At 56.6% G+C, this 21,461-nt stretch overlaps 3 protein-coding genes across 6 annotated transcripts in view; 2 read left to right on the top strand and 1 right to left on the bottom strand.

Annotated features, from left to right (window-relative positions):
* Positions 1–21,461, bottom strand: part of ODAD4 (outer dynein arm docking complex subunit 4) — a 241,591-nt gene that overhangs the window by 165,930 nt on the left and 54,200 nt on the right. The gene's annotated exons all lie outside the window — the stretch shown is intronic.
* ZNF385C (zinc finger protein 385C) overlaps positions 1–21,461 on the top strand; it is a 60,462-nt gene that overhangs the window by 23,262 nt on the left and 15,739 nt on the right. The window lies entirely within an intron of this gene.
* On the top strand, positions 6,648–19,732 carry C22H17orf113 (chromosome 22 C17orf113 homolog). Of its 2 annotated transcripts, none has more exons than XM_068212335.1 (3): positions 6,648–6,789; positions 15,879–16,503; positions 17,484–19,732. In XM_068212335.1, the coding sequence occupies exons 2-3, from the start codon at positions 15,985–15,987 to the stop codon at positions 19,014–19,016; spliced, it is 2,052 nt and encodes a 683-aa protein (XP_068068436.1). In that variant the 5' UTR covers positions 6,648–6,789; positions 15,879–15,984; the 3' UTR covers positions 19,017–19,732. The 2 variants fall into 2 exon arrangements, with proteins under 2 accessions (XP_068068436.1, XP_068068435.1); XM_068212334.1 differs by lacking the exon at positions 6,648–6,789 and adding an exon at positions 14,036–14,137.

Raw genomic sequence — 21,461 nt, 5'->3', positions numbered from 1 at the left:
TGGCTGGGATCAGGAATAATTTGAAGAAGCTGAATTGGGTAATTGTACATTTTCCTTCCCTCTGCTCACTCCCAGGCTTCTCTCTTCCCGTTGGGGCATAGGGATGGGGTGCAGGGATGTCCCTTGGGGCTCCTGGGGGCAGAGCTGAGAGGGCTGAGAAGGGGAGGGATTTACCCCTGCCACTGGGATCTGGCAGAAAAGCCATTTCACTAAATGCTCTTTTTTTTTTTTTTTTTCAAAAAAAAAAAAACCCTCCAGTTTCTGTGGGGGAAGGAACCTATGGGTGCCATGTGAGAGGCTGCACATGAGCCCAGACCCTGTACATCAACTTTGTGCTGGCCCATGAATCCAGAGCAAACTGCTCCCTTTCTAAATCCTCAGAAAATACCCCATTAGCTTGCTGTCCCTCTAAAAAGCCCAGCTATTCAGCTTTCTGTGCATTAATAACTGTAGCATAATTAATCTCTGATTTTATTGAGTCAGTAGCTTCGAATAGAAAATGAATTGATTAGTGGTCAGCTTTGCCTTGAAGGTGTTTGTGGTGTGGAGCCTTCCCCACCAGGACTCTGACCTCTGGCTCTGCACCCCAGTTCTGGTCAGAGCTTCAGGGATATTTTTCCCTGACACGCTTATTCTAAAAAGATCCTTTACATTTAAACTCTTGGCCATCAAATGACACAGAGAAGCCGCAGGGCTTTTCTTGTGCTGCTGGTGCATGAAGGAGGTGGGAGCCTCCCATGGCAGGGGCTTGGCTGCTCAGGTGGATCCTCCAGCTGCATCCATGGAAGGGCTTTGCCTTAAGAAATATAGAGATCAAGCCAAAATATATCAAGGTCAGATAATATAAATCAAGTATCATCTTTGTGGGGGCTGCCTGGGCCATGGGAGTGTCAGGGTGCCACTGATGTGCTGGCAGAGGCTGTGCTGCGCTGCTGGCAGTGGCGATTTTTCCCAAAAAAATCAGTAGGAAGTTGCCTCGTGTTATTTTTAAGCCCTGCAGTTGTGAGCCGTTCCTCTTGAATCGCGGATTTTTGCTGTCACTTTCTTCCAGTCGGTTTGCTGTCAAGTTGCCTCAATAGTGTTTCACGGCCACTCAGCTCAGGGCTGAGACACACGTGACATTAATTAGAAGCGGATTAAGAACAACGAGGAACGTGTAGCCATGGAATATTTCACAATTTCCCATGTAGCATCATCAGCTCAGCAGATTTGGAAGAGGAAACCTGGCATTTATTTTAAGCAGGGGGAAAAAATGGTCAAAGCAGCAGCCAAACTGTGAGCATGCCTCAACTTGTCGGCACCCGCTGGTCCCCGTCCCGAGAGAGCTCTGAGCCTGAAGGGGCCTTTTCCAGAGCTCCATGGGCAGCTCTGAGCAGGGCTGATGGGGTGATGTCCCCTAGGAAGGGTGCCCGCTGATGGGGATGCTCTAGGGTCGGGCTCCTGGCTCTTGTGGCCACCCCAGGCCACCCAAACGCATCCTGTTTGGAGGGCTTGGCTTTGCCCCCGAGCACTTGGGGGCTGCTGTGTCTTAAACATCCCCTGGGGGACCTCGGCATTTGGGGGCTGCTGTGTCTTAAACATCCCCTGGGGGACCTCGGCATTTGGGGGCTGCTGTGTCTTAAACATCCCCTGGGGGACCTCGGCATTTGGGGGCTGCTGTGTCTTAAACATCCCCTGGGGGACCTCATAATTGGGGGCTGCTGTGTCTTAAACATCCCCTGGGGGACCTCGGCATTTGGGGGCTGCTGTGTCTTAAACACCCCCTGGGGGACCTCATAATTGGGGGCTGCTGTGTCTTAAACATCCCCTGGGGGACCTCGGCACTTGGGGGCTGCTGTGTCTTAAACATCCCCTGGGGGACCTCGGCACTTGGGGGCTGCTGTGTCTTAAACACCCCCTGGGGGAGCTCGGCACCCCCCGGGGGGCTCTGCTGTTCTCAGGAGGAGGCAGCCACTGTCCTGCTCTGACACGGGAGAGAGACGAGCATCCTGCTGCATGGCACAGCTGCATCCCGCAGCTTCCCGCTCCCCGGCTGTCACTGGGGATTAGAGGTGCTGGATGGAGCAGGTCGTGCCGGGCTGTGCGTGCGAGGGCTGCGCGGCCGCCCCGTCCCCGGCGCCGTTCCAAAGAGCACCGGGACTGAACGGGGAGGACTGGAGAGGGGTGACAGCCACGGGGAAGTGACTTGTCCGCGTCTCAGTGATGGAAACGCAGCTCATCCCCCCCCGGCCTCCAGCCTCGGGCCCCTCTCCGTGCCCGCTGTGTCTCTGCGTGTGTGTGCACACGCGTGTGCTGCTCGCCCGGGGACACGGGAGGAGCGAGCGTTCGGAACCAGGCGAATGGGGAGGAGAGGGGAGGCAGGTCGGGGGAGCTGGGGGAGGGCAGGCAGGGGGTTGTGGGTAGTGTAGAGCTGTCACTGTGATTTAGGGTCGGCTGCTTAAACTGTTTTATGTTCCCAGACAGTAAGTCGTAAGCAATATAAAATTTTCTCTGAAGAGATGATCTCCCCTCGTCATGCTTCTGCCTCTTTCCCAGAGTGAGCTCCCCTTTCCATAACCCCGTGGTGTCAGTGCGGGTGTGCAGAGGGAGAAAATGGGATTCTGGCTTTTGGAGCCATGTCCACAGCCTGGGATTGGGGATCCAGGGCCCTGCTCTCTGGTCCTGGTGCTGCTGGGAGAGCTGGTGACACTGGGAGCAGAGTGGTGCAGAGCTCTGGATGAGCTGGCTGTGAGGGACTGCTGTTCATAGCCGTGTGTCCTTCCAGCACAAGGACTGTGGCCTTTCCCTGCAGCCTCCCTGGGCTGTCCCCAGTTCTGCTTTTGGAGCACGTGAGTCGGAGCTGTTGGAGCTGTTGGAGTTGTCAGAGCTGTTGGAGTTGCTGGAGCAGGGCTGCCTCTGCCTGCAGGCACTGCCTGCTCACCTCCAATTCAGTTCCTTTTTCATGCCCCTGAGTTATTGCTGCTTTTGGACAGCTTGCCCACAACACTGCTCCAGCTCACCTCTGGTATTTTCTGCAGCCACAGATTTATGAGGAACAGTTTCATTTATTTGGCCATTGCTGTGCCAGCCGGAGTGTCTCGGTGTGGTCTGAGCCGTGGCACCACAGTGTTTGCCCAGATGAGCTCCCTGGCCACCAGCAGCTCCTGAGGGGCCAAAGCTAAGCAGGAACCTGATGGGCAAGTCCAGAGACAGCATCACCCTGTGCTAATTAAGCATCCAGAAAATTTTGGGTGGCTGCTTTCCATGCCAAACCCCAGTTGACTCCATATGGGCCCTGTGGCCCCCCAGGACTAGGGAGAACCGAAGTGTGGTGGCAAGGTAGAACCCCCTGCCCTGCCCCTTCCAGGACGGCCCTCTTCAGTTAGATGGAAAATCTTACACTCTCTCTCTGAAACTATTTCCAGGTGTAATTTCCACCCCTTTTTCTTGTTAATTAAAAATTTTTAGGTCATCCAGTTTCTCCACCCAATTCACAGACGTGTCCTGGATGCCTTTGTAATTAGCCTCCCTGGGAAAGATGATGAAGGTGGGAGGCACAGCCCATCGCCCCACTACCAAAGCCCTGCCCACCTTGCCTCATCCTTGGGGGTCAGAGCTGGCGGTGTGTCCCCCAGGGTCGCCAGACCCCTCCACTGACACAAAGCTCCCGGGTTTGCTCCTTTTAAATGCATAAAAGCAGAAACCTGCAGGAAGGATTCATTTAAAAACTGAGGATTAATTAAAAAAAACGGATCTGGGTGGGCACTGTGAACTCAGCAGTTTGGCAAGTCTCTGTTTATCAGGGGGGTCATGGGGGACTGTGAGCCACAAACCCCATTCTCTTTGTGTGGGAAGCCCCCTGGGGGAGGAGGATTCAGCCCTTAAAATATGTTACTTTAATCCTAGCAAACTCAGGAGCAGGAAAGGTCAGCGCCTGCCTTCCTGGCCCGGCAGGGATGAACCGCCGGCGGCTGCTTCAGCCGGAGCCTTCTGCTTCTGATGGGGCTCAAGTTACAGAGCAGAAGAAAACCGATACACATCCTCCAGGTGTATCAGTCCTGATCCTATCTGGCGTCTTTCACCCCCAAATTATACCCTAAATCCTTGGTGAACAAAGTCAGCCAGAAAGGCTCAGCAGACTTGGGCAGGGGAGCAGTTCTGGCTAGGCTTTTATCCCTGTCTCCCTCCTCCTCATTGCTGTGTTCATTGCCCAGTTCTGGTCACTATTTGCTAGGCTGTCTCTGGAGTCTAAGGCTGGGAAGAGCCAGTCCTGGACATCCCTCAGCCAGCAAAGAATTTAACACTGCCCTCAGTAGGGTTTGGAGTAATCCCTGTATTGTGGTTCCTGGAGTCTGTTGTCACAAAGAACCCAGTGAAGTGGTGACATTGGTGCCACAGCTGAGCCTGAGCACCCTCCCCTTCTCCCTGCCCTCCCTCGTCCCTTAAGCCACAGGCAGGATTCGAACAGACCTGCCCAAGCAAGCCCGGCTTAATGCGTGTTTGGGATTTGCCTCTCCCGGGATGGGTGTGATGAGCTGCAGGCTGAGGGCTGGGGCCTGGGGCCATTTCACAAGAAACTCTCTTGTGAAACTCCATCCCCACACTCTTGGGATGTTCAGCCATCAGTGTCCCACATGTGGCCATCAACCTGTGTTGGAAAGTGGTGACCACGAGGGGCTGTGGCATCTGACCCGTGCTGGCTCTGGAGTTTTTTTAGTGCCTCCCACGGGATCGTGGAGCTGGTTGTCATGGCCCCCGGGCACCTTTCTCAGCCTCTCTGAGGTAGAAGCTTCAGCAGCTTCATCCCACAGAGGAGGTTGTGGGGAGCTGCAGCCACGGGCTTTGCTCCCTGGGATGGGGGCAGCTGGCAGCACCACTGGGATGGGGATGTGGGTCTGGACCCTGTGGGAAGGTTTGTGCTGCTGCCCTACGCCAGCTCTGGGGTACATGGACAAATATAGCAAGTTATGCACCGGACGGACCCACAGTGCAGAGCTGGGAAATTCCAGTGATGCGCTGCGCTGGGCTGGGAGGGCCGGAGGCGTTAATGGCAGGGGCTGTAATCAGCACCTGCAATTAGCCTCCGCTCCAGCTGGCCTCAAAGGCTCGGCCACAAAGTGCAGCATCCCACACCCCTTTCCTCCCTCCCACCCCTCCGTGTCACTCCAGCTCGAGCCCTTTCAGCCATGGCGATGCCGGCCAGGACCTGCTGGCCTGGCTGGGATAAATGCAGCATGAACCGCAGCTGGGAGAGGATTTATTGAGGGAATCTCTGGGTAGAACGGCCAGGGCTGGGTGTAAGTGGAGGGGGTCACGGCTGCATATCCCGCCGGTCCTTGCCAGAGGGGCTGGAGGTCAGGAGATGCCAGACTTGCTTATGGCTTGTGGTTATCCCTGGGGAAAGGAGAACAGCCATCGTTCTGGGATAGAGGAGCCCCCTGCTCCTCCCAATCTTTACATTTCCAGCTCCCTCTGCTCGACGCTCCTTGCAGTAACACCAAACTGCCGATGACATTAAACAAATTAATATCGGGTTTAAATAGCCTGCGGGAGGCCGGGCCAGGCGTGCGGGGCCAGCTGTCAATCCCGGATTAGCGAGTGCCCCGGCTAAACTTACTGCTGCTGTTAACGACCCTGACAGCAACACCCTGCCCGGGGCTCTGCCAGTGCTGCCCCGGTGCCAGCCGAGCCAGGGTGAGGTCTGGGAGAAAGACCCATGGTGTGCTGTAGCCCAGCAGAAGCACCCAGAGGGGACCTGATGGCTTTAGTGCTTTTCAGTGCACCAAAATTCTGTAACTTACCCCAAAAGTGCTTAGTCTGGCTGTGGCACACGGGAAGGGACTCAAGCATCTCATGGTTTAAAAGATTAATTTTCACTCTGCTTATGGCCCAGCGGTTTCTGCCCAACTCCTTGTATTGTTTGACTTGAGAAAAAGATTTAATTCCTTCCTTGTTCTTGTCTCCCATTCAGGGAGGCAGGGGAGGTGATTGTTTCCCCTTTTCACAAGCAGGTTTTTCATTTCCCTGTTTAAAGGGCAGCAATGTAGGCAAGTAATGAGCCTCGCCTCCTGAGAAGAAGCCAAAAATCAGCACAGAGAAGGTGCTGCCATGAGGAGCCCAACTGCCACAGTCTTTGCTGATGAACTGATGGGGAGGGCAGTAGGCCCTGGGCTCATGAAAATCCCAATCATGGGGGGCTGAGATGAGCACCCCACCCTGGCCAGGCTGCTTATGTCCAATCGTGTCACCCCACAAGCTGATGACATGGTTGGGTGTGCTTCCAGTACTCTGGGCTGGGGCTGAACGGAGCAGGGACCCACGGCCGCGGTCACCGGGCAGGGACACATCCCTGCTGCCGGCGAGCCTCTCCCGGGGGTCGGGCTTGGTGGCAGCCGCTGAGTCTCCCCTCCCCGACCAAACCCGGCGGCGGAGACCCACAAGGACATCTCGGCACGTGTCACCCCAAAGCAGTCACCTTAGAGAACTCTCCGGGAGAGCCCCGGGGGTGCAGCGGAGCCGTTGAGGGTTCCCTCCCCTCGCCCCAGGTTTCGGGGTTCGGGCAGCCCCGGCGCGGGGGCGGCTGTGCGGGGAGAGGGAGCGCCCATTCCCCCCTCGCATTTCCACGCTGATACCCGGCACCTCCGGCAGCTTCTCCCCCCGCGCTCCTGCGGGGCCGAGGCGGGGCCGGACGCGGGGCGAGGGGCGGCGGGAGCGGGGGTGCGCCCGCCCGGCCCTGCCCGCAGCTCTGCCCGGCGAGCGGGAGGCTCCAGCAGCGCGGAGGCGACGCAGCCGCATCCAAAATGCTTCTAGGTGGGTAAAACGCAACTTTCCCGCAGCCTCATCTCTCCCCGTCGCCCTCCATCTCTCTCCCCTCCATCGCTCCTTCATCCCCCGGCTCGCTGCTGGCGGAGTCGCTGCTCGGGGTTGCAGCGGGACCGGGGCAGCTGCGGAGCTCGGGGGCCGGGTGGAGGTCGGTCGGGGGGCCGGTGGGGCTCGCGGGGAGGGGGACCGGGGTATCGCCTCTCCGCGGTCCCGGAGCTACCGCTCCCCGCACGGCTCCGGCTTGAGCGCTCCCGTCTTCTGCTGGGTTCCTTCAGCTGGAGGAAAGGGCACTTTTTCAGCGTCCGAGCTGTTCTTCATGGACAGAAACGCACCGAATTGGTTCTTATTTTGCTGGTAGCTCTGCGCAGACTGGGGGGAGGGGGGGGTCTTTTCTCCACTTTGCGATTTTGGCCACTAACTTAACTCTAAATAGTGAAACATTGAGGTGGGTTATTTAATGCCGGGAAAAACACCCGGAATAAGCGGTACTCAAGGAGTCCGGACTCAGAGTGAGGGGCTGGAAATGGGCTCGGCATCAAACTCAACTATTGATTCACCTGTGGGGTCCCCATCCTCTTCCCAGCAGGGCTTGGCACCCCAAATTATCCTCATGAGATTTTCTTGTTTCTAAGCAAATGATGTCGTTCCCATTCCTTATTGCCGTTCTGCCTGAAAACCCCGTTAAAGAGCTGCTCGTGTTATTTGCATCAGCTGAGGCTGTACCCTACACCCACAAAATGGTCCCTCCCCGCCCAGCACATAGGCAGCCTGTTCCCTCGGCTCCCAGCCTGCTAATCCTAATTACTTACGGGCTTCAAGCTGAGTTTGACTCACTGCATCTTATTGATTTCTCCCAGGGCTGCAAAAAGAGGAGGGAAAAGGTTGTGTGCTGACGGGGCTGGATTTTGCCCTTGCTCTTTGTCTGGGTGTCAGCTCCAACTTGTGTTTCTGCTGCACCTGCGACACAAACGTTCGATGCTTTTTGTGTGATATGAGGCTGGGGGAGAGCGACCAGCAGTGCCCTTGCGAGGGTGGCCAGGTGGCCAGTGGTGGAGCTCCGTGGCCAGGCTTGGCTGGCATGGACTGGAGACGCGGAGCAGCGGCAGCAAACAGAACGTGACGCTGTTCTTGGTTTTGTGTGGATTCGGGGCTGGTAATTTTAGTGGTTTTGTTATTATCAGCGTTAACTTTGCGGCAGGTGCTGGGGAGGGAGCGTGGCCCCTGGCTGCTGGCAGCGATGGGTCTGGCACGTCCCCGTGGGCAGCGGTTCCGCTTCTCTCTGTGTGTGTGTGTGTCCGTGTGTGTGTGCTGTGCACATCTGTGTGGGCACGGGCATGTCTGCAGGCTGCCGTGCACTCGCTTTCCTCTGGAAATTGTGTGCTTGTGAGTGCCCGTGGTTGCCTAAGGGCGACCAAGCCAGGAACGTGGATGTTGTTAGCCTGGCACATCAGTCAGATGCCCATGTTGGGGTGCCTGTCTCCCATGGATCAAGCTGGCCCCAGCTGTCTCCCGTGGATCAATTTAATTTTTCTAATAGTTTGAAACACAATCTTTTCTCTGAAATGTCTTTCCCTGTCTCTCTGGAACGTGTAACACTACTCGGGATATTTATCTGGAGTACTCGTCAGGCAAGGCAGGCTTAAAAGACAAACTAAAGTCCAACCCCAGAGCTTGCTTTTCACTCTGTGGCCTCAGATACGGAGGAAACATTGAATAGCCACTAAAGCTTAAATTTTGACCCTGCAGTGTCTTGGGCTCACTGACGTTCCCCATGCCAGGACCATGTTGCTCCAGGGGGAAGAATGTGGTGGTCATAGTGCTTTCATGGTGATTCCAGCCCTCTCGGGACTTCTGGGGGTGGCAGTGTGGGGAGCCTGGCCCCACTGAGCTGCTGGGTTTGGCTTTGGGGCTCCTTTGGCAGATGGTGGGAGCGAGCTTTGCCTGTGCTTGTTTTGGGTGGATTTCCCTGTAAATGCAGCAGTTGTTTTTATTACTGGGGCTTGCTCCAAGCAGTGTCCTAGGGGACACATCTGTCCCCTGGTTTCATCCCTGAGCAACACTGGGGGGGGGGCATGGGGGGTTCTGACCTCCTCCAACAGCCTCATCCTCCCCTTCAGAGTATTTTTAGACCAAGCTGTCATCTAATCTTGACCTCCAGGATGATGTGGACTAAAAAATATCACTGGGTCTCCAGCATCAAGCCGAGGATATAATTCACAAATCTCTTTAGTCCGTTTTTTATTATGCCTCACCTTGCTGCAGTAATGAACTGCTAACAAGTATTTTGAGCAAATGTGAACTTTTTTTTGAAGTTTCTCAGTGCTGATGCTCCTGGCAGGTGCTGGCGGCACTGAGGCTTTGATGGTTTGTTTCAGCACCCACCTGATGTCCCTGAGCTTGTAATGACTGCAGGGGCTGGGGATTTAGCAGATTGCTTTTTTTTGCCTTTCCTGAGCGGGATGTTGGAAGGAGTGGGCTGGCTGCTCCCACTCTCCTCCAGAGTGATTATATTAGCACGGCCTGGGTAGGAGTGGCGGAAATTACAATGAAATACTAGAGGTAGAAAATAAAAATCTAATTAAAAAATAATGACAGATGTGTGTCATCTCCCAAACCCTAGGCATGACCATCCTGGCCGTGGGGCAGCCGTGGTTGCAGGGGGGGTTGTGTGCTTCAGCTGTTGAGGAGCTGTGCTCAGGGAATAATGCTGGGAGCAGAGAGCAGGCGAGGGGAGGCAAAGGGTTTTGGTCTCTCTAAAACTTGGGAGGGGAAATACATGACTGGATTAGGGTTTGAAAGCCCTCTTGGTCCCCCAGGACTTGCTCTCCTGAAGTCTGAGTTGGTGGCGCCCTTGGGGCAATTCCCTATTTCCCCCTACCCAAGCAAAGCTGGGACTGGCTGAAGCCCACATGGTTTCACTGCTTTGGGGGGGGTTTGGGGACAGCTGTGACACTGTCACATGCAGTGGTTTGGGTGTCACCATGGTGGTCTGTGTGCAGTGCTCTGGCGTGTCTGGGATGGCACTGCTGAGAGGGAACAGCCCAGCAGGGGTGGCCACTGGCGGGAGCCTGGCTCTGCCACTGACCTACCAGGTGGCCTTGGCCATGTCACTTATCCTCTCTGAAGCTGGCTGTCTTCTCGTGGGTCTTCTTGGCTCTCTGGGGGCTCTGTGCCAGCCCAGCCCCAGCTGTGTGAGGGAGGCACCTGCCTTCAGGTGCTTCAATAATAGAAATCATTAATTTTCACTGCTAATGGAAGAAATGCTGCACTATGAAAAATGTGCGTTGGCTTGGAGGCAATTCAAAAGGCTGGTGGAGACGGGAGCCCCTAATTTGTTCCAAATTGGTTATTTCACTGGTATGGTGAGAAAGCATCAATCTGAGGAGCTTTTCTCCCTTTTCATTTCTGTCAGCCGTTCCTCGGCTGTAATGAATTGGACTTGGCTGCAATTTTTACAATTTAAACAGTGTCCAGAATAAAGGCTGAACTGATCGGGGCTCTGGTGCACTCTTGAGCTCTCCATCTCTCGGGAGGACCCTGGCCTCTCCCCCACCACCCACAGAGGCAGGGCTGTGGGCAGTGGAGCCCAGATCAGGGTTCAGTGCTTGCCACCTCCCTTCCGCTGCTTCCAGTCAGGACGAGCCCAAATCCCTGACGAGCCCAAATCCCTCCCGAGCCCCTCAGGACCTGTGGGAGAGGTCGGTGGGGTCTTGGCTGGGCTGCACTGGCCTGACAGCACTGCTGGCTGCAACACGGGGGACACTGAGCTGATTGGGATCTCTGCTGCAGGAGGCATTCCTAAATGCTGTTTTTTTCAGATCATTACCTGGCAAATGGGGAGCGTTGGGAATTAAAATCCAAAGGGAGTTGGGCTCAATGTTTGTGGACAGGGGAGGAAAAGATGCTCGATAGAGCAAGACTGATAGCCAGTTTTGCTCCTCAGCAGCTGTTTTTGATATCAGTGTTGTGGGGTGAAGTTCCCTATAGCTCCTGGGGAGAAAGATACAGCCAAGCTGCCTCCCAAGGACCAGGTGCATGGACTGGAGGAAGCCCAGGGAGCGAGATCACCCTGTCCCTGTTTCTGCTCCTTGACAAAAGGGCTTTGCCCTTCTCAGCTGCTGCTCAGAGGAGCCTCAGCCCAGAGCTGGGGTCGCCAGCGGGGAGAGATGAGCATGCTCCCCCCGCCTCCCCAGCCTGGCTCAGTAATCCTGTTGTGGCCATGTCCAGAGTTTGCAGGAATGTCATCTGAGTTTATTTCAAGGCTTGTTCCCTGCCAGCTGCAGTCACACAGCTGAAGGTTGTGACAAAGCTGTGCAGGGGAACGAGGCACGAGGCTGCATCCTGCAAGCTGGCAGTGGAGTGTGTGTGGGGATGCCATGTCACCAAGCTGTGGGGGCTTCTTCTCCAGTAGCACGCCGTGGTTCCCTACCTACGGCCCACTGCCCATCCAAGCCCCTCCACAAGGACCTGAGCGTGCTGGAGCCAGAGTCTTTGTGCCCATAGTGGTGCTGGAAGGGCAGCCCCAGCGGAGGAGGAACAGCCCCCTGAGTACCCTGAGTTGCAGGAGAGCTGGGACCCAGCTGGGAAACACTGGGGTCCCCCAGTGTGCGTCCCATCCCCTCCTCTGCGTGGGAACACCTTCTCTTCACCACGTCCCTTCCAGTGTCTGCACATCCTGCAGGTCATGTCCCTGCCAGATCCGCCTGTCCAGGCACCAGCCCGGGGGCTGCAGGAGTATTTTTAATTTGGCTGAGCTGACATGGTGCCGGGTGCTCTCTCCCACATGAGACAGCGGCTCCTCGCAGCCTTCCCCCTCCGCCACACACGGCAGAGATTGAACTGAGCTGTCACCACCTTCGGGTGCGAGGGATGCAGCCGGGCAGCTCCCATGAGTCCTCCCTCCCCTGCATGCTCCCAGTTCATTCTGGGGGCTCTCACAGCTGGGGTTTTGGGTGCAGAGGGTGAGCAGGGACCTGCAGGGTGCTGGGTCTTTCCTATCCCGTGCCCTGTGATGGCCAGGGGTGAGAGGGCTGGTGGAGCCAGGCACAGCAAGGTGGGTGGGCAGGAGAACTGGGGGCTGAGCGGGGATGGGCTCCCTGGGGTCAGCAGCTCTGGGAACACCAGCACCTCCGCTTCCCTGCGGGAAGAGTGTGCGTCATCTCCCAGAGCCTGACTGGCTTAGAGCAGGGATGGAAACAAAATCTCATAAATATCTTTGGACTCGGGGATTTAAAAAAATTTTGGGGTAATATTGCTGGGTTTGGTCTCTTCTGTTCAGCTTCTTATAGATGCAGTGAGAAACCCTCGGGGAACCCATCCATGGATGTGGGGCTGGAGTGCAGGAAGGGGAGCTGGGGATCAACCTGGAGCATCCCAGTGGGGTCTGCTCTGGCTGCCGGAGGTGTGGGATGCCAATGGAAACTGGGACTCAGATGGAAACTGTGGCTCATGGCTGCTGCCTCCCTCGAGCCGAGGGGATGATGGATGTGCTGGTGCTCCGGGCACCTGCCCACCCAGCACGGCACAGTCGGGAAAAATAGCAACAATTGGCTCGAGCCAAGGCGGCTGCTGCTGCTGCGTGGAGGTAAACAGAAGTATCTCCACTCCAGTTCCTTTAGGAAGGACGTCTGACATCCGGCAGCTATGTGAGGGCAGAGTGCTCGGCAGGGTCAGGGACATCCTGCAAATGCTGCCCAAAATTCGTGTTAAAGCTTGAGGCTTCCAGCAGGAATGGGTTTGCAGGGGAGAAGGGGTCAGTGGTTTGAGCCTTGGCTCTTGCATGGGGCAGGCAGAATAAGGTGCTCTCGTCTGGAGTCCACTGGTCCCGTGGATTCCACTGCAGGGGAATCCTCCGTGGAGGGGTCCCCATGGGAACTGGAGTTGGTTCTAGCCACTGCTAATTTGGGGTCGCTGACCTTTGCCGTCCTGCTCTGGGTGCTGGGAACCAGGGAATGGGACCGGGGGAGGCAGCAGGCTCCTGCCTAAAAACTCATTTAAAAGGCTCAATCCTCTTTTCTCGCGGCATTAGCACAAGAATAAATCGGGTGTGTTTTCACCCCAGGAGCCGGCTCTGGTTTCATCACCTCCTGCTCTCATTAACCCTGGGCTGACATTTCGGCAAGAATGTCCCCAGCGCAGGAAGAGCCTCTTGCCCCGGGATATGTGGAGGAGCCTAAAGAGAGGAATTAACCGGGGGCCGCCAGACCCCCCTGGTGCAGAGCCAGCCGGAGCCGGGAACAATGCAGCTCCTAATCCAGGCGAATTCCAGTGGGCCATGTCCCTCCTCATGGCCCAAGTCCACACCGGGAGAAGGGCGGGTCTGGGTGGGAGCATCCTTCAGCTCCCAGGCGCAGGATAGGTGCTGGGAAGCGAGGAGCCAGGTTCCCATCAGGGGTCCCACGGACACTGGTGTGCCCCTTGGGATTTCAGTGTTCTCAGGAGCCTTGTTCGGGGAAAGCAAAGGTGGCACAAAATCCTCTTTCTGGAAGTAGTCGAGAGGCTCTAAATTTCACCTGCATTTATTGCTGTAAGAAAGCTTTTTGGGATGTGAGGAACCCCTCTGCTCGTTAGGGAGCCCTAGGGCAAAGGGTTGGGTTTCTGCCCCAGCCCTGCAGCCATGGACCAGGAGTGCAGGTAAGCAGGAACGCCTTGTGGCATTCCCTAAAGAGCTTGGACTTGGATCCTGCCCAAACTCCGTGTCCACGGCTGGGGGCTGCTCTACCCACGGCTGCTTGCAGAACACTTCCAAAACCCAGAAAACACCCGTCCTGGCTGGCCGCAAACTCCTGCTGCCAGCTGAGAGACCCAGGCTCGGAGTCCCCGGGCACCTCCTTGCACCTCGGGGGAAGGGGTCCCGGCAGGTGAGCATGCGGCCGGCACAGGGCACGGCTCCGTGGGCTCCCCCCTCCCCGGGGCCGGTGCGGCCACCACGTCCACTGTCCCCGTGGCCCGGCCACGGCCGCGCGGCCTTCCCCATCCCGGCCGCCGCTAGTGGCCACTGCCGCCGTGGGCTGCCGGGAGCATCCGTGAGGCAGACAGCCCTCGCAGCAAGATGGCTGCTCCCGTGCTCCGGTGAGCGCGGGCGGCCGCCGCAGGCTTTGTTCCCGCCGGGGCCGCGGGGGCTGCGGGGCTGGGGGTGGTGCCGCCTCCCGGACGCCCCGCTGCTTTTTGTTTTCTTTTTGGCTTTGCGTTGCTTGGCTGGGTTTGGTTTTGTTTTGGATTTTTTTTTTTTTTTAATTAGATGATTTAATTTTTTTTTTCTTCCTATTTAAAATCTGGGAAGTTTGCAAGCCCTCCCCCCACCCCCCAGCCCAAAGCTTATGGCAGCCTTTCCATGGTACGTATGTAGGGGCGGGTGAGCGGGGTGGGCACGCTGGGCTGGGCGCTGGGGCTGCTCCGCTCACCCTCTCGGGCACGGCGAGAGCGCAGCCGGGGCTGATGCGCCGGGGACAAGGGTGAGGGCAGGACTTGTCCTCTCACAAGTAAGTCCTGATCCTGCCCAAACTTCCCGGCGGGAGGAGAAGCAGGCAGGTGGGGGGGATCGGAGTGTGACCCCCATCCCGAGCTGCTGCCGAGTCCCCCACGATGCGCAGTGCTGCTCTTGCCCGTGGGCAGCAGCAGTGAGGGGTGCTGGGTTGGTGCCAGAGCACCGCGGGTGCTGCGGGAATGGGTGCTGTGGGAAGAGGTGCCACGGCGCTCTGCTCCATCCCAACCCCCGCCCCGGCCTCGTGCATCCCACACGCTAATTGCTGCTCTTTTTTCTTTTCTTTTCAAGGCAGCAGCTTCTGCTGGAGCAAGTGCTGGGGGGGCCTGTGGGGATGGCTTGGGAGCGAATGGGGTCAGTGACAGGCAAAGAGCACAGGAATGCTCCCCCTGGGGCTATTGCAGCCAGGAGCTCAGTGCCCGCTGGATGGGGTCGCAGGGATGGATGGGGTCGTTGTGCCAGGCTGTGGTGCAGGTCACTCCAGGGCCACTTGCCAGCGTTGTCCAGGGCACCCCGTGGGGGGCACTGGCTCGGAGGGGGTGGGCTTTCGCAGCACTGGGAGTCGTGGTGTTGTTTTAACTCCTGAAATGTGAGGGTTCCTTCCCCCTGCTCCCACAGCACTGTGGCAATGGCTCTGGTTTGGGGGCTTGATCTTCAGAAAAACCCCCAAGTTCCTCATCAGTGTCTCAGCAAGTCACATGGACTGATGGTATTCCTCAGTTTTCCTGCTGCTCAGTGTCCATGTTCTTTCTTTTTCCCTCTGCATTTTGGTTCTCCCCCTTCCGCATGCAGTGCTGGATTATTCCCCCTCCTCTCACCAATACCTTTATCAAGGCTCAGTTTGGATTTTCAGTCCGGTTCATGGAGAAACGCGAGTTCAGACTGAGTGGGCCTGAAGTGTAAGGAGGAGGTCAAGTGAATGCTTAAACCCTTCAAGTCCTGGTTTGGTTACATGCTTAAGTGCTTTGCAGCCTCTAGCTCAGTAGATATTTGGGAGCTTGGCCTGGAGTGGATCCAGTTTGTCACCCCCTGGGAGGGACACTGGGATGCCTCTGAATGTGCAAAGCATGGCTCTGCTGCCGTGGGACCTGCCACGGCTTCGGCAATTCCCTGGAAGAGAGACAAGCCAGGCAGGACTGAGAGCACACGTGTGCACACAAGCACGTGTGTCTGGGCTAGCTCCCAGTCACCCTTGTTCTGCTCCAGGGCCCTGGCCCTCACTGCCAGCAGCGGGTGCTGCTCCTCTAGGGCTGAACGCTCCTTTTTGGGTGTTTCAGTCAGTGCTGAGCCTTCCTCACCTTCCCACTGCCAGCACAGTGGGGAAGGCTGCTCCAAGGGGAAGCATGTTGGTGTTCCTGTGCTGATGGGAGCGTTTGTGTGTGCGCCAGTCCCACCAGTGACACCAAGAGCTTCTGGTGGTGCCGATGAGGTGCTTGATGGGATCCCCTCGTGTGGTGCTGGGGCTGTTGCACAGCCTGACCTGCCCTCAGCACCGCTGTCACCGTGCCACTGACGCTTGTGCCACCACAGCCGAGCCCTGGCTGAGGTTTGCAGGGCTCTAATCCCATTTCCCTTGTGTCTCTTTCATCTCCAGTCGGACCAGGAAAGTGGTAATAGACCTTCTTACTAAAGTAAATGTGCACGCTGCTCCTCAAGGCACGGTGCGGTTCAACCGTAGTTGATTTCCCAGCCACAGCAGTATGGTGCCTCCAGGGAAAAAGCCAGCTGGGGAAACTTCCAATTCCAATAAAAAGTGTAAACGCTATTTCAATGAGCACTGGAAGGAAGAATTTACCTGGCTGGAGTTTGACTATGAGAGGAAACTCATGTTTTGCATAGAGTGTCGGCAGGCACTGGTGAAGAACAAGCACGGTAAAGCGGAAAACGCCTTTACCGTGGGCACAGACAACTTCCAGCGCCACGCGCTGCTGCGGCACGTCACCTCCGGCGCGCACCGCCAGGCACTGGCGGTGAACCGGGAGCAGCTGGCCTTCGAGACCCGCGTCCACGGCCACCCCGAGCTGCGCTCGGTCATCAAGGTGGAGGTGAACCCGGCGAAGGTGGCCGTCCTCACCACCGTCTACTGGATGGCCAAGGAGGAGATCCCGGATGAGAAGTGCTCCTCCCTGCTCAACTTCCAGAAGTTCAACCTGTGCCAGGCGCTGCTGGCCTCGGAGCACAGCGAGTACTACCACCCTGGCAGCGTCAGGGAGATGCAGGTGTGTACGGGGGGCTGGGGGGCTGCACCTGGGTGGCCGCTGTGGTGCGTGGCCGCTGCGCCTGGCAGGGCAGGGACGGTGCCCGCGCCCACCGGCCGTGCGGGAGCTCCCCGAGCCTGCCTGGCTGCTTTGCAGGATGAAAGCTAATTGTCTCAGGAGTTCAATTAGCACACGAGCACTGTGGGTTTTGCCTCTTTTGCCCTAAACTGAGTGATCAGAAAGATCAAGTAGCGGGAGAGTTTAAAAGGGATTTCTGAATTTTACGAACGCTTCATGCCTGCTAAAATCAAATTAAAATTTTAGTGAGTTTTGGCTGTTTTCCAGGCTTTTCAGCTCTCTGTAGAGCCTTATTTTGCTACAGATAGACTAAACTCACTAATTAGTTTTGCCTGTGGTGATCCTTGCAGCACTCACACACAGAGGAAGTTTTCCCTCCGAACTGGGGAGTTTGCCTGAAATGGGAAGAGCGTAAATAAATGAGTAAAGATGGAAAAATGTTGCTATTTTACTGCTGCTCCTGCTCCTGCTGGGCCAGTGGAGTGGCACTGTTGGGGTTGAATGGGGCAGGTGGGTTCGTGGTGTCCTGCCTCACTGCCAGCATAGGTGGGAGCTTGGGAACAGGATTCTGGGGGCTTGAGGGGTCAGTGCTGCTGGTGGTGATGTGTCCTGCTGCATCTGTTGGCCCTGACCCCAAGCTCAGGACAGGAACCCCAAAGCTCTCAGCAGCTTCCCATGGTGCTTGAGCTGCCAAACAGGAGCAGGAGGAGAAAGCTTATTAGGGAAAAAGAAAGCAATTTCCAGCCTCTGTGTGTGCAGTTAGTGTAAGGGCTTTTCCCTGGCTCGGGGCTCATGCCCTGCAGGAGCCTGTGGATGGGAGCCCACCCGCTCACTCTGTGCCCAGTGCTGCACATCTCCCACTGCCTCTGAATCTCATTTGTGTTTCTCTCTCCCTCCCTGCACCCCTCCTTCAACTGGCCCAGGCAGCCATTGCCAAAGTCCTCCACAACGAGGACAGGCACAGGATCAAAGCCTCGCCGTTCATTGGGCTGGTGGTGGACGAGACAGTGGACGTCCTGGAGCACCGCAGCCTCGCCATGTTCACCACCACTGTCTCCCCCTGCAATGGGCAGACCTCCACCACCTTCCTGGGCAGCTTCGAGCTGCCTGCCGGGGAGGCCTCCACTGTGGCAGGCAAGGTGTGTGAGGTGATGCGCTCCTTCGGCATCCCCACCATGAAGCTCACCTGGCTCAGCGCTGGCAGTGCCTCGCTGGTGGCCGAGCGGCTGAGCGGGGTGGGGACGGCGCTGGCCTCGCTCTGCCCGCTCCTCACTGAGGTGCACTGCCTGTCCCACGGCACCTCCCTGCTGCTGGCCGAGAGCATCAGCACCATTGAATACCTCCAGAAGTATGAGACCACCGTGGATGCCGTGTATAGGCTCTACTCCAGCTTCCAGGGAGAAGGCGATAGCCTGCAGGAGCTGCGGAGAGTCCTGGACCTCTGTGAGATAGACCTCGGGAGCCCCAAAGCCATCCACTGGACTTCTATCTTCCCAGCTGTAGAAGCCATCGACTCCTCGTGGCCCACACTGGTGCTGCTGCTGGAGAGCGAGGCGGAGCGCTCACCCGTGGCCCGTGGCCTCTGCGAAGAGCTCAAGAAGTTCCAGTTTGTGGCCTTCACCAAGATCCTCCTGGATGTTCTCCCCATCTTCCAGAAGCTCAGTCGTTTCTTCCAGATCGAGGACTTTGACCTCTCCATCTTGAAGCCCATAGTCTCAGCCACAGCCACCACTCTGCAGGCCCAGCAGAGCACCAGTGGCCAGAACCTCCGGGAGTTCCTCAGCGAGATGAACAAGCACCCGCAGGACGGCCGGGAGGGCGAGAGCCGCCTCTACTACAAAGGTGTTGAGCTGGCCAACTGCTCCCAAGTGCACCTGAAACACTTTGAGCACCTGAAGGACAGCTACCTGGAGAGGGTGCGGGGCAACCTGCTGGACAGGTTCCCCAGCAGCGTCCTGGAGGCCATCAGCTCCTTCTCTGCCATCTTCAACCCCAAGTGCTACCCCCAGTCTCTGGAGGACATTGGCAGCTATGGGGTCAGCGAGCTGAATTTCCTGCTGCAGGTGTACTCACGGGTGGTGGTGAGCGAGAGGGCCCTGAGCGACTTTCCCCTCTTCAAGCGCATCGTCTTCAGCCTCAGCCAGCTCTCCTTCAAGGACCTCTGTGTCAAGCTGGTCTACAGCAGCTCTGAGATGCATGAACTCTTCCCAGACTTCGCTGTCCTGGCAGCTATTGCCCTGGCCTTGCCGCTGGGCTCGGCCCTTGCCGAGAAGATCAGCCGTGGCCGGGAGCTGCTGAAGCGCGGCCGGTCGCGCCTTGCGAAGGACGAGGGGCTCTCTGACCTCATGAAGATCGCCATCGACGGGCCAGCCATCAGCGAGTTCAACTTTGCGTTGGCCATCGAGTACTATGAGAGCATGAGGGAGCCTGGGTTCATCGTGGCACAGGTGAAGTGAGCGTGGCTGGTGAGGGCCGAGCCCTTGGGCAGGAGCCGGGGCCTGCGGGCAGCCCCCAGGGCCAGCTCAACGCAGCCTTTCCACATCACTGGTCACTGCCGCGGCCGGGCAGCCGCAGTGGATGGTGACCTGCTCTGTGCTGGGAAGAGAAAACAGGATCCTTTGCAAAGCCATGCTGGTCCCATGACCACCCCTCCCTCATGCCCAGACCTCTGTTTGAATCGAGAAGAATTCAGAATCCTGGGGCCACCTGAGATCCCAATTTGCAATGAGTTTTATCTAAGGGTTTGTCATTATTTTGTTTTAGGGAGATGAAGGCAAAGCTCTTGAGCTCAAATGTCACATTGCCTTTGCACAAAGATACCCAGCAGCTTTTGCTTAATGCTCTGCAAAAATATGGGATTTCTGTTCTTCTGGAGCCTGAGAGTGAATGCAGAAAAGGCAGCGCATCCTCCAAGCTCCGCGCTGACCCCAACATGCCTGGCGGTGTCGTGTTGGTGTTCCTTGCACACAGCACAGGGTATTTTTAGTAGTGGCATCAAGTCATGATCATTTCAAGAGCAAGAGATTTAGGGAATGATATTGTAATGGCTGAGGAAATAGTAACTTTAAATGCATCTTTGTGTACATATGTGTATGTGTGTATATATATATAAATATACATATATAAATATCTATATTAAAAAGGTCTATCTTAATTTTCCTAAAGTTTAAAGATATCTAAAAGGACTTTTTTTTTTTTTTTTGCAAGGACAGAATAAATTATGAGCAGGGGTCCAAAACCAATCAATAGCTAATTCTTGTTCTTTCCAAAACGTCCTCACCTCCCTGAGTTCCCTTTGCACCCTGAGCTCTCGGCAACCTGCAGTCTAGGAGAAAGTCCTTCAACACCTGCTTTTGGGACCAACTGGAGGTGTTCAGCCTGTATTTCTGCTCTGAAGTGTTACTCTCTATCCCAAGGTGGGCAGAGCTGTTGGTGCCTGCAGCAGCCAGGAGCTCGGGGCCCTCTGCCCACAGGGCTGGCAGTCCCAGCGGGGCTGGGGTGCTGCTGGTGTGTTCCAGGGTGATGGGGCTTTGCTGGTTTTGACTGGGAGGGCTGTTTCCTTCAGTTCATACTGATTCTATTCAGCAACAAACCCAGTACAGCAGCATGAAGCATTATCTCAGTTGAATCCTGAGCACCAGGTCCTCTGCTGGGGCTGCCAAAAGCTGGAAATGGGAGGAGGATCTGCTCCCATTTTCTGCTGGAAATGGGAGGAGGAGGCAGATCTGCTGCCCCACAGTCCGGGTCTGGTTGCTCTGGGAGTCCAGTGCAATGCAATCTGTTTGTTACTAGTCCAGATCCCAGAGGTGCTGGGGCTGCACTGGTACTGCCATCATGGTCCAGCGTTGTGACTGGAGGTTGCTCCTCTTCTCTGGCCATCAGCCTTTGGCATTGGGGAGCCTCTTGGAAACATGCTTGGCCAGAGACAAAAGCTTTAAAGCCCTGGGTAAGAATTTAGGAGGCACCATGAAAAATTGCTGAGAACATCTCCCAAGCAGGAGGGAGCCTCTGTGTGAATAAACAGCTCCATCTCCATCTGGCCTGGGCAGACTCTGCGCCAGATGCTCGCTGAGGCAGCGGCGTCTGCGGAGATGGGTCCTTGGCAGACTCGTGTTGGTATGAGAACCTGCAGCTCGGGGAGGTTCACACAGGCAGGTTACAGAGCACAACAGTTGCTCTGGTCTGCCTCACAGGGACCAGGAGAAAAACCTGCTGCATGTGTGTGTCCAGTGGCTGTGTAGGGTGAAGGGGTGGGGGACAGGCTGGGGGTGACAGCCAGACACGGTTCAGGTGAGTTTGGTTAAATGTAGGGCTGAAAATTCCTTTAAATTCCAAGGGATCCCTACAAAAGTCTCTTGTCTGTGGGACGGGAACTGGGCTGAGCTCCAGAGGGCTGGGAGGGGGCTGAGCCCCAGGTAGAGAATGTGCAGGCTCTGATGTCTCCGGCTGAGCCCTGATCCGGGGACATGCAGCACCACCTCAGGGACATTGTGGCTTTGCCATCTCTTGGTCAGGCCTGTACCTGTGGAACTGGGGGGAGAGGGGCACAGAGACAACCCCCCCAAACTGCAGCAGGTGCTGACGCCAGGAGCACATGGTTCCTGTGCTCCTCTCCTTGTACCAGCCCCTTGGAATGCTCTGCAGGGCCTGGAGCATGTCCTGTCCAGGAGAACCAGCAGTGCCAGAGCAGCAGCATTCGCTGTGGAGGTGGGGGCTCCTCTGCCAGAGCGGGGGGAGACAGAGCAGGGGATGTGACAAAAAGCTGGACCACTGGAGGCTTGTTCACCAGCACAGCCCCACCTGCTGCTGGCTATGCCTGTCACCTTGCCTAAGGTCGTGACATTCTATACAGACCTGGGATCCTGCCACTCTCCCAAAAGCAAATCTCCTTAATTGAGTGT

The sequence above is a fragment of the Anomalospiza imberbis genome, chromosome 22 (genome assembly GCF_031753505.1).
Source record: "Anomalospiza imberbis isolate Cuckoo-Finch-1a 21T00152 chromosome 22, ASM3175350v1, whole genome shotgun sequence".
NCBI lineage: Eukaryota > Metazoa > Chordata > Aves > Passeriformes > Viduidae > Anomalospiza > Anomalospiza imberbis.
Note: the sequence above shows the minus strand (reverse complement) of the source record. Positions and strands in the feature narration are given on the sequence as shown.